This window comes from Carcharodon carcharias, chromosome 25 (assembly GCF_017639515.1).
Source record: "Carcharodon carcharias isolate sCarCar2 chromosome 25, sCarCar2.pri, whole genome shotgun sequence".
Taxonomy (NCBI): Eukaryota; Metazoa; Chordata; class Chondrichthyes; order Lamniformes; family Lamnidae; genus Carcharodon; species Carcharodon carcharias.
In genome coordinates this window covers 37,714,627-37,726,759 of record NC_054491.1, presented here as the reverse complement: position 1 = coordinate 37,726,759, position 12,133 = coordinate 37,714,627, and the positions used below count along the sequence as shown (strand labels likewise).

Below are 12,133 nucleotides of genomic sequence, written 5' to 3'. Positions count from 1 at the left end.
TATTAAATGTAAACATGCTTTTTTTAGTAACTGGGATAGGGCAGCTTGTTAAAACTGATTTTTTTTCGTCTTCTTTTATGGGACATGGGAGTTGTTGGACAGGTCAACATTTCTTGCCCATTCCTAATTGCCTTTGAACTGAGTAGCTTGCTAGGCTATTTCAGAGGGCAGTTGAGAGTCAATCACATTGTTGTGGGTCTGGAGTCATTTGCAGGCCAGACTGGGTAAGGATGCGTAAGGATGGCAGATTTCGTTCCCTAAAGGACATTAGATGAACCAGATGGGTTTTTACAATGTTAGCTACCGTGGTCACCCTTACTGTGACAAGCTTTATATTCCAAGTTTATTAACTGAATTTTTTTCAATTCCACTAGGGCCTCTGGGTTTGCTAGTCCAGTGATGTTACCACTGTCACCATCACCCCTGGTTCTTAAAGTTCAAATGTGGCAGGAAACCTTCTCTAAAACCATTTTTGTAAATGCCTCAAATCTTAAGTATCGTATTAAATTATACTGTGATTAAAGTCAGAATGTTGGGATCTTTAACTAGGGGTGTAATTTATATGCTGAGAGATGTAATTCTAAAGTTATATCTGGCCTCAGTGAGACTACATTTGGAGTAGTGTGCAATTTTAGTCTTTTCATTTAATAAGTATTAATTTGCTGGAGGAAATATAGATGAAGGTTGCTGGATTCATTCCAGAACTAAAGTTACAGAGCTTTCCGGGCAAATTAGCTACCTTGGGACAAACTTTTCTGAAAATAAACTAAGGGTAAATATTTAAGATTTGAAGCGATTGTAGAATGTGGATTTAGAGAAGATCTTTTGCCATGTATGAGCTTCATTGTTATCATTACACATTAAGGACGACAAATCAAAGTGGGGAGTTTAGGCAAAATGTTTCCAGTAAAAAGCATGGTAAACATATGGATTGGCTACTCTGGAAGAGTTCAAAAAGGGACTAGTTAGATTCCTGTCAGCAAATATGATTCAATATTATTAGATCTAGAAATGCTTCCAGATAATCTTGTAGGGAATTGGATTGGTCAGGCAGATGGACCAAATAGCTACTGCTGCCTGCACGTAATCATCACTTAGTAAATTATGACATAGAAGAGGACCATTTGGCCCATCACATTGTGCCTGCGTCATTCGTAAAAAAAAAGCCTTCCAGCCGAATTCCATTTTCCAGCTCTTTGGCTGTAGCCCTGTAGGTTTCATCACTCAGGAGTCTATCCAAAGATTTTTTTAATGTTATAAGGGTTTCTGCCTCTACCACCCTTTCAGGTTTCCCACACCCTCTGGATCAAAAAATTCCTTCTCAACTCCACTCTAATCCTTTTAGCAATTACTTTAAAGCCCCCTGCTTATTTTTTTTTCTTGAGTTTGATCTTATTTGTGTTGACACAGAGCAGGGGCCTAACAGTTCCCCAGAAACAATGAAAATTAATAAAGAGGGTGCAGTACCAATGTTGCTCTTGTATATTTCCAACTAGCCGAACTGGTTGTGGTTTTAGCAGTTGCCTGGGACATGGCACAAACCTGCTTGCACACCCACCTTTTACAGAGCCCTCAAAAAAAAGCAGAAAGGGAAATGAACTGAATAATACCTGAATACTAAAGGCTTGGGACTGAAGGTATGGGCTGGTGATGGTTTTGTAGTCACCTGCTGTTTCATTAATGAGGTACATCTCTTGCTTCAGATATTTCTTGATGTGCTTCTCTGTAGCTGGATATACCACTGTGGTCTTTATCTCTGTGAAGAAATAAACACTTTATCTTAGAATTTAAAATGTGTTTTTTAAAATTCTCTACACCATCTATTGTTATTTCCTCCCCACTTCCCATGGTATGGTCGCTGGGTCAGCATGAACAAGAGGCTTGTTTCTTATAGCAGTATTCAATGGAACTGAGGGGGTTCTCATCCACCGGTGGTACAGTCAGCAAGAGCCCCGTGTTGCCTCCTTTTTGGGAAGGCCTACTGATTCTTAACCAGCCAGCGACAGGTCTTCCCTGGTATCAAGGACCCCAGTGGAGGGAGGGGAGGTGGAATCCTGCCCCTGAGATCTGATGGCCAATCAGAGGCCACCAGCTGTCATTGCAGGCAGCGCCACTCGAGTGGTGGTGGTAGCTGTCAGCAATGCACCTACCTGAAGCCCAGGATCGCTGAGGGACTGATGCCACAGATCAGCAATATCGGGACGGGATCATGGGAGAAGGTAGGGGGGCATGGTGGGAAGAAGCAAGGGCAGGGGTGCTCTCAGCTGGCTCTCCCCCTTACCAATGCCAGGTCCCTTGATCAGACACTAAGTGCCTTTGAACAAAGAACACTGCACCCACCCCCGCACTTTCCTTGGGTGCCTGCAAGCAATCCCATTAGGGTTTGCTTTTTAGGGTTACTGCATGACGAGCTCTCAACCCCACCCTCGCCACTTGTTGAACATCGGCAATGATGTGGTAAGGCCTTTAAGTGAGCATTAATTGCTCACTTAAGGACTTCAATTGGCAGCAGGGCAGGAAGGTCATCCACGAGCCTTCCAGATCTGGACTTAATTGTGCCAGAGGCGAGAAGGCAGCAGGGTCCAAACTCAGCACCCTCCTGCCTGTTTAAATTCCCCTCTGCCACAAAACTCACCTCAGGGGTAGGGCATTAAATTCCGCCCTCAGCCTCCAACAATTCCATTCTATAACTACCAAGTAGGAGGTGCAGAAAACCCCAATGTTAAGCCCGATGGACCACAGAGAAGTATCTGCTTGTCCATAATACAATGGCTGCAGTAAAATCATAGATTTTATGCACAGAAACCCAGACCATTTGGCCAAGCAAGTCCGTGTTTGTATTCTGATGTGCTACCTAATCTAATCCCACTTTCCTGCTGGCTCCCTGTGCATTTAATATCCCAGCTAGGCTAAACTTACTCATCGTTTGTCTCCCCACACTCTTTTGTATCCCAGCTTGACTAATACCACTTTCTTCCTTGCTCCACATGCCCTTTAAGTCTTATTCCCCTCTTCTGTTTCCAATTAGTTAATTCTCTTTCAAAAGGGATGCGCATTCAATAATTTGTGGTAGGAATTTTCACATTTGAACTACTCTTCATGTTAAGAAACTTCATCTAGCTTCCATTTGAACTGTTTTAAGACCATCTTCAATTTATGCCATTCTGTTACCATTTCACAAACAATCGATTACTATCAGTCACTCATCAAACAGTGAATGGTTAAAGGATATATGTCTGCACCGTAAAGCTCCAACATTTATCACCCCCCTCAAAAAAGGTAAATGGTCACCTTTTGATAGAAGTGGTTTCGATTTTTTCAGCTGGTTCATTCCTAAAGCCTGGAGTGAGAGTCTTATTAAATTGTTGTAGGGTTGTAGCCGTCCGATTTGTGCTGGCCTCACTTTGTTTACATTTCATAATGTCCATTTTTTAATGGATGTAAAGTTATTACCCTTGAGAAGATAGTGGTGAGCCACCTTCTTGAACCGTAGCAATCTATGCAGTGTAGGTACATCTACAGTGCTGTTAGGAAAGAACTTTGAGGTTTTTGACTCAGCGACAGTAAAGGAATAGCGATAGTTTTCCAAGTCAGGATGGTGTGTTACTTCTACAGGAACTTGTAGGTGGTGGTGTTCCCATGTGCCTGCTGCCCTTGTCTTTCTAGGTTGTAGAGATTGCAAGTTTGGAAAGTGCTGTTGAAGAAGTCTTGGCAAGTTGCTGCAGAGCATCTTGTAGATGGTACATACCACTGTCACAGTGCACTGGTGGTGGAGGGAGTGAATGTTTCTTGGTGAATGGGATACCAATCAAGGGGCTGCTTTGTCCTATTTATTTAATTCTTTGATGGGATGTGGTCATCATTGGCAAGGTCAGCATTGTTGACCATCCCTAATTACCCTTGAACTCAATGGCTTGCTAGGCTATTTCAGAGGGCAGTTAAGAGTCAACCACATTGCGGTGGATCTGGAGGTCACATGTAGCCCAGACCAGGTAAGAATGGCAGATTTCCTTCCCTAAAGGGCAGTAGTGAACCAGATGGATTTTTTTTTTTACAACATTCGATGAAAATTTCATTGTCACCATTACCGAGTCTCGCTTTCAATACCAGAGTTTTTTTTAGTAATTGCATTTAAATTCCACCAGCTGCCATAGTGGGATTTGAACCAGTGTCCCCAGAGCATTAGCTTGGTTCTCTGGGTTACTAGTCCATGACATTACCACTACACCATCATCTGCCCCAACTCCATCTCTTCTTCCGTGTTGTTGGAATTGCACTCATCCAGGCAAGTGGGGAGTGTTCCTCCACAAACCTGGCTTGTGCCTTGTAGGAGGTGGACAGGTTTTGTGGAGGCGGGAGATGAGTTACTTGCTGGAGAATTCCTAGCCTCTGACCTCCTCTTGTAGTCACAGTATTTATGAGAAATACAGCTCCTATGGATCCAGACACTTAAATACAGTAAAAAAAAGTATTTACTCATTATGCTTCTCAACCACTTCATGACTGTAATTCAACCAAAACTAAATCAGTTATAATTGAAATTGATGACTCAAAAGATCATGCTTGACAGATCATGTACCTAAAGCTAAAACATCAATTTGAAACGAGTACAGAAAATGCTGAGAATAGACATCAAGTCTGTCAGCACCTGCAAAATGACAAGGCAGGTTATGACATTTCAGGCATGTATCCTTCATCATTATGAAGTAAGCACTAGTCTTGAATAACATAGCTGAATAGCTTGTTTTCAGGTGCATAACCAGTGTCTTGCTAAATAGGATAGATTAAGAACAGATCCAGAAGCTCAATACTAGGAATCAATGAGATGATCATCAGCAGCAGCAGAGTTGTACACTTCCACAATCATGCCAGGTGACCAACACTGGTTCAATGAAGAATGTAGAGACCATTCCAGGGACAGCATTAGATGTACCTAAAGATGAGGTGCCAAATTGCTGAAGTTACACACGGCACTACATGCATGTTAACAGCAGAAACAACATGCTATAGACACTGTTAAGCGATCCCGCAACAAATGGATCAAATCAAAGCTCTGGAGTCCTGCCACATCTAGTCATAAAGTGGAGGACAATTAAACAACTAACTGGAGGAGGAGGTGGCACCACAAACATTTTCATTTTCACTTTGTTGTTTGAGGACAGATCTGTCCTGGGGAAACTGTAATCAAAGAGTGGCAGGAAAACTGTAATTAAACAAGGAGCTGCCATTAAAGATGAGATGGTTTGGGTTCGGTCCGGATGAGATGGTTTGGGTTCGGTCCAGGTACATCCCCACAAGGAGATAGGTAGGGCAAACAAAGCTAGAGTGCCCTGGATGACAAAGGAGACAGATAGTAAGATGAAGCAGAAAAAGGGTGCATATGACCAATGCCAGGCTGATAATACAAGTCAGGGCCAAGTTGAATACAGGAAGCTCAGAGTGGAAGTTTAAAAGAAAGTGAGGCAAAGAGAGAATGTGAGAAGAGATTGGCAGCTAGCAGGACAGGGAATCCAAAAGTCTTCTATATATAACTGAAAGGTAGAAAGAGGAGGAGTGGGAGGATTAGAGACCAAAAAGGCAGAAGTACTAAATGAGTACTTCACATCTGCCTTTACCAAGGAAAGAAGAATGCCAAAGAAATAGTGAAACAGGAGGTGGCTGAGATACTGGATAAGCTAAAAATTGATTTAAAAAGAGGTAACTAGAAAGGCAGTCTGTACTTAAAAGTTGCAAGTACTTAGACAAGCTAGTGGAATGGGCAGGCATGTGGTATATGAAATTTAATGCAGAGAAGTGATAAGCCATACATTTTAGTTGGAAGAATGAAGAACGCAATATAAAACAAAGGATGCAATTCTAAAGGGCGTGCAGGAACAGAGAGACCTGAGCCTACATGCGTACAACTTTGTTGAAGGTAGCAGGACAAGACAGATTGAGAAAGTGGTTAGAAAGAGACTGAAAGAATGGCTGCTAAGTTTGCTGACAACACAAAGATAGGTAGGAAAGTAAATTATGAAGAAGGCATAAGGAAGCTACAAAGTGACATAGATAAAGTGAGTGGGCAAAGATCTGGCAAATGGAGTATAATGTAGGCAAATATGAAATTGTCCATTTTGGCAGGAAGAATAAAGGAGAAGCTTATTAATGGTAAGAGATTGCAGAACTTTGAGATTCAGAAGGATCTGGGTGTCCTAGTATATGAATCACAAAAGGCTAGCATACAGCTTCAGCAAGTTATTAGGAAAACAATAGAATACAGTGTACAGTACTAGTCTCCTTATTTAGGGAAAGATGTAAATGCGTTGGAAGCAGTTCAGAAAAGGTTTACTAGACTAATATCAGGAATGGGTGGATTGTCTTATGAGGTTAGGTTTCTATCCACTGGAATTTAGAAGCGTAAGAGGCAACTTGATTGAAATCTTTAAGATCCTGAGGGGACTTGACAGGATGGACGTGGAGAGGATGTTTCCTCTTATGGAAGAACCTAGAACTAGGGGTCACCGTTTAAAAATAAGGAGTCACTCATTTAAGACAGAGATGAGGAGAATTTTTTTCTCTCAGAGGGTAGTGAGCATTTGAACTCTCTTCCTCAAAAGGCGGTGGAAGCAGAGTCTTTGAATATTTTAAGGCAGAGCTAGATGGATTCTTGATTAACATGGGGTTGAAAGGTTATCGGGGATAGGCAGGAATATGGGGTTGAGGTTACAATCGGATCAGCCATCACCTTATTGAATGTGGAGCAGGCTCGAGGGGCCGAGTGGCCTACTCCTGTTCCCTAATTCATATGTTCGTAAAACATTTGCGAAAATGGTTCCTGGGATGACCAGCTTCAGTTATGTGGATAGATTGGAGAAACTGGGATTATTCTCCTTAGAGAAGAGATGGTTGAGAGGAGATATGTTAGAGGTGTTCAAAATCATGAGGGATTTAGGCAGAATAGACCAAAATAAACTGTTCAATTGGTGGAAGGGTTGAGAACCAGAGGATACCAATATAAGATGAATGGCAGAAGAGCCAAAGTTGAGACAAGGAAAAACTTTATTATGCAGTGAGTGATTACGATCTGAAGTGCATTGCCTAAGATTGTGGTGGAGACAGATTTAGTCTTGGCTTTCAAAACATAATTGGATAAGGAACTGAAGAGGAAAAGAATTGCGAGGATACAGGGAAGTGAGACTAGCTAAGCTGTTCTTGCAGACAGCCGACACGGAAACGAGAGGCCGACTAGTCTTGTTCTGTTCTCCATTTATTCTATGATTCTATTCTGTCACCAGAATCTAATGGAATGCATCCAAAAATGCTGAAGAATATAAGTGGAGACTGCAGAGATACTGGCCATAACCTTTTGATCCTCCTTTAACACAGTAGTGCTGCCAGAGGATTGGATAATTGCAAATTATCTGGACCAGCTTTATACATACTATGGCTACAAGAGCATGTCAGAGGCTAGGAATCCTGCGGCAAGTAACTCACGTCCTGGCTCCCCAAAGCCTGTCCACCATCTACAAGGCACAAGTCAAGAGTGTGATGGGATACTCTCCACTTGCTTGGGTGAGTGCAGCTCCCACAATCTCAAGAAGTTTGACACCATCCAGGACAAAGCCGTCCACTTGATTGGCACCCCATCCACAAATATTAACTCCCACCACTACTGACGCACAGTAGCAGCAGTGTGTACCATCTATATGATACACTGCTGGAACTCACCAAAGCTCCTTAGACAGCACCTTCCAAACCCACTACCATCTAAAAGGACAAGGGCAGCAGACACATGGGAACAACACCACCTGGAAGTTCCCCTCAAGCCACTCACCATCCCAACTTAGAAGTGTATGGCAGTACCTTCACTGTCGTTGGGTCAAAATCCTGGAACTCCCTAATAGCACTATGGGTGTACCTACACCACATGGACTGCAATGGTTAAAGGCAACTCACCATCACCTTCTCAAGGGCAATTAGGGATGGACAATAAATGCTGGCCCACATCCCATGAATGAATTAAAAAAAAATGTTACATCATTGTTCAAAAAATGATGCAAAGATAAACCCAGCAACTACAGGCCAGTCAGTTTAATCTCAGTGGTGGAAATGGTCTCAGAAATGATAATCCAGAATAAAATTAACAGTCACTTGGACAAGTATGGATTAATTAAGGTAAAATGGTACAGATTTGTTAAAGGCTTTTTTAATGATGTAACAGAAAGGGTTGATGAGGGTAATGTGGTTTATGTATACTGACTTCCGGAAGCTATTTGATAAAGTGCTACACAATAGGCTTGTCAGCAAAGTTGAAGCCCATGAATTAACAGGGACACTGGCTGCATGGACATGAAGTTGACTTCATGTAGAAAAGTGTGTGGTGGGGACCTGTTGTTTTTCGGTGTGGAGGAAGGTTTACAGTGGTGTTCCTTAGGGCTCAGTTCTAGGACTGCTGTTTTTCTTTATCTACATTAATGATATGTCACAATTTCAAAAGTTGCAGAAGACACAAAACCTGGAAGTAAACTAAAGGAGAATAGTGATAAACTTCAAGACGATGTGAGCAGGCTGGTGGAATGGGTGGGTAGGTGGCTGATGAAACTTAAGGCAGAGAGGGGTGAACTGATACATTTTGTAAGGAAGAATAAGGAGAGGCAATCTTTAATAATAACATTATACAGGTTTTGTCTTTCTGGGTTGTTTTGATTGGTCAGTTTAAGGGTTTTATCTGTTGGTGGTTTATTGGTGGGTAGTGCCTGGGTACATTGAGTACCTGAATGTGCCAACAAAGTTTTAAAATATCTAATTAACCAATTGTCATCCCACAGGCACAGAACAACAGAGTTTTGCAGAACAACCTCTCCAAACATAAAGAGGGGGGTGGATTGGGACAGCATGAGGATGTGAATGCATGGGTGGAATGGAATGGGGGATGGCGCGGCATAGGAAAAAAGGCTGGGATGAGATGAAATGAGAGGGATAAAAGAAATAGCATGGGTATTGCATAAGACAGATGGAATGGAAAAGATGGAACGGGAATTTAAAGAGGTGCTGTTGTAAGAAAGATAGTAACTTCACCACAAATCTTTTGTGCATTTGGAAGGTAAATGGAGCCCAATATCAAAGTTACCCTGGCTAGAGGGAGTGGGAGAGTGGGGTAGGGCAGCAGCATGGAAGTGGGAGATACAGAATGGAGAGGGCAGTGGTGTAATGTATGGGTGGAACGGAAGGGTCAGGCAGAGGCATCACGGAACGGTGGCAGACAGCTTCTGGGAATAGATGATGACAAGGGGAGGGAAAGGCATGGGAGAGATGGAATGGGTTGGGGATGGCATAGGAAAAAAGGTGGCATGGAGATAATATGAGAAGGATGAAAGAAATGAGATAGGTATGGTATGAGAGGGATGGCGTGGGAGAATAGAATGCCACAGGATGGGAATTTAAAGAAGTATTGTTGCAATAAAGAAATTAATTTCACCACAAATGTTTTGTGGGTCTCTGCTAGAACAACATACAATTCTAAACTCAGTGAGGAACAGATGGGTCTGGGTTACATTTATTTTTCTTTATTCTTTCATGGGATGTGGGCATTGCTGGCAAAGCCAGCATTTGGTGGAAATCCCTAATTGCCCCTTGAATTGAGTGCCTTGCTAGGCCATTTCAGAGGGCAGTTAAGGGTCAACCACATTGCTGTGGGTCTGGAGTCACATATAGGCCAGACCAGGTAAGGATGGCAGATTTCCTTCCTTGATCATTAAAGACTTGTGGCTGGTCAAAATCTAATTTATATGATACAACGAGCTTGTTTTCTTGTCTTCACATTATGGAATTCTCTCGGGTGGCAACAGATTGGCCCATGCCAGGCAGGCTCTCTTTATTTAGCATCTGTACCCGCTGAAGACTAGCCTGGCCATGGCTTTGACATCAATGTTCAGACTTGTGATTTTTGATTAACTGAAAATAACCTATGTATGGTTAGTTTTTCAGCGAATCTGCAGGCCGATCTTTTGGAATGTTGCTCCTACTTCCAAAGTAGATGAAATGCAGGATGCAAAGAGCGAGGAGCAACCTGTTCAGGTTGCAGGTAAAATAAGGCACATCAGAAAAAGGGAAATTAAAAGCTAAGCAAAAGAGAATAGAGAGAGGCAGAGTAGAGAATGGAAGTAATAAAAGAAAGAAGGGAGGGCAAACACAGTTAGTATTCAGCATTTGAATTAAACTATTTTAGTTTAGTTCAGGAGTTAAAAATGTTAAATGTTTAGTTCAGGAATTAAACACAAAGCAGCTGCCAAAGAAGTTTGTTTTTCATTATTCACCCAGCTGCAAGGAAGTGAAAAGCATCAACAGGCCCCTGAGAACTGTGTGGGCTGGGATTCTCCGGCCCCGCTGTGATGGGACCATCTACAGGAGATGCAGTGGGCCAGCCAAAGGTCCACTGACTTTCAGCAGGAATGGTCAATTGCGGTGCTGGGTGGGTCTCGAAAATCCCGCCCAAAGCTTTTACATAGTTTTCAAATCTGTTCATTACAAATTTATGAACTGAAACTCCGGAATTCAATATGCATTATGTTTTGTTTCTGGAATGTCACTAATTGGTCAGTGATAACTCAGTGATAACGCCTGTAAGAAACAGCTGAGGAGTGAACAGTTAGTCCCTGTCAGATCCAACTATCTTCCTCCACATCCAAACATCTTCCTCCACATCCAACCACTCTTTAACTGGCTCCTCTACCATCTTACATAATGACATCCAGAGTTCAGGCCCACTGCATAGTTGCACTTAATCCTCTTCCTTTACCCATTAGCTTAATTGAAGTACTTCTGCCTAATACAGCATTGATATAAAGAAGCATGAAAATATTTGTTTGTCTTTTTTTATTAAAAAGTGGTGGGGCTGAAGGAAAAGTATGGACATTAAATAAACTGTGTAATTGTACAATATTTTTGTTTCATTCCATTACAGCCACCTCAGCTCACTTTCTGTATCTGATCTTCCTTTTATCGACATCATTATGACACCCTGCCAGCTTCACACATTTGGTGGGAATCCTATGTGTGAAATTGGGAATTCCTGAGTGTATGCCACAGCAATCGGACTGCGGCAGGTTCTATGTTGCAGTATGACTACTTTTTTTATTTGTATGGCTGGTAAGCAGTTTTAGTTCAATGTCAAGGTTAACAATCCATTCAATGGGCTCAGCTGACACAGTGTGAACGGTAGTGATGCCACCACGAATGGATCTCTTAGGGCAGCAGTTCAGTATATGGGCAATGATCTCATTTGGATGGCCACACTCACAATTTGAGCTATTCCTCATGCTCCACGTGTGGAGCAAGTGGCCACATCTTCCCTGGGCCGCCATCAAGCAGTTGAGGGTTGTCCAGATTTTCCGTGGAAGGGTGGAACCTGGGACTTCACCACTCGGGTCAGTTACCAGGTCACAATTGCTGATGTTTGCAGTGAAGCAGGAGGTGTGCCTTCAAGGGATGGGGCTGTGGTCTGTTTGGAGGGTGGGGAGTGTGTTCCAGTAGGGAGCATGGAATTTCAGATGAATGTGTGGGTTTTTTCAAGGTCCTCGAAAATGAGAGTGCTTTGTTAGCTGTCGGCCAGTGGTACTCTTTGAAGAGAATGTTCTCCCTGCGGACATCAAGAAATTCAAAAACAAAAATACCTGGAGAAACTCAGGAGGTGTGGCAGCATCAGTGGAAGGGAGCACAGTTAACGCTTTCCGTCCGCATGATTCGTCAACAGAACCCAGCAGACACAGAGATAAAAGCAAAAAACTGCGGATGCAGGAAATCTAAAACAAAAACAGAAACAGAAATACCTGGAAAAACTCAGCAGGTCTGGCAGCATCGGCAGGGGAAGAGCACAGTTGACGTTTCGAGTCCTCATGACCCTTCAACAGAACTAAGTAAAAATAGGAAAGGGGTGAAATATAAGCTGGTTTAAGAGGGAAGGGGTTGTTGTTAGGACAAGCAGTCAGTAATAGGTGAAGATAACCAAAAGATGTCACAGACAAAAGAACAAAGAGGTGTTGAAGGTGGTGATAAAATCTAAAGGAATGTGCTAATTAAGAGTAGAGAGCAGGACAGGCATGGTACAGATAGCTCTAGTGGGGGTGGGGTGAAATAATATTAAAAGGGCGTAAAA

General features: G+C 42.5%; 1 protein-coding gene across 1 annotated transcript in view; it reads right to left on the bottom strand.

The window, feature by feature from the left end:
- dcps (decapping enzyme, scavenger) overlaps positions 1-12,133 on the bottom strand; it is a 69,467-nt gene that overhangs the window by 17,090 nt on the left and 40,244 nt on the right. Inside the window, exon 3 of the mRNA XM_041174494.1 lies at positions 1,611-1,756. Within this exon, the coding sequence (XP_041030428.1) occupies positions 1,611-1,756 (146 nt within the window). The remainder of the gene's footprint in view (positions 1-1,610; positions 1,757-12,133) is intronic.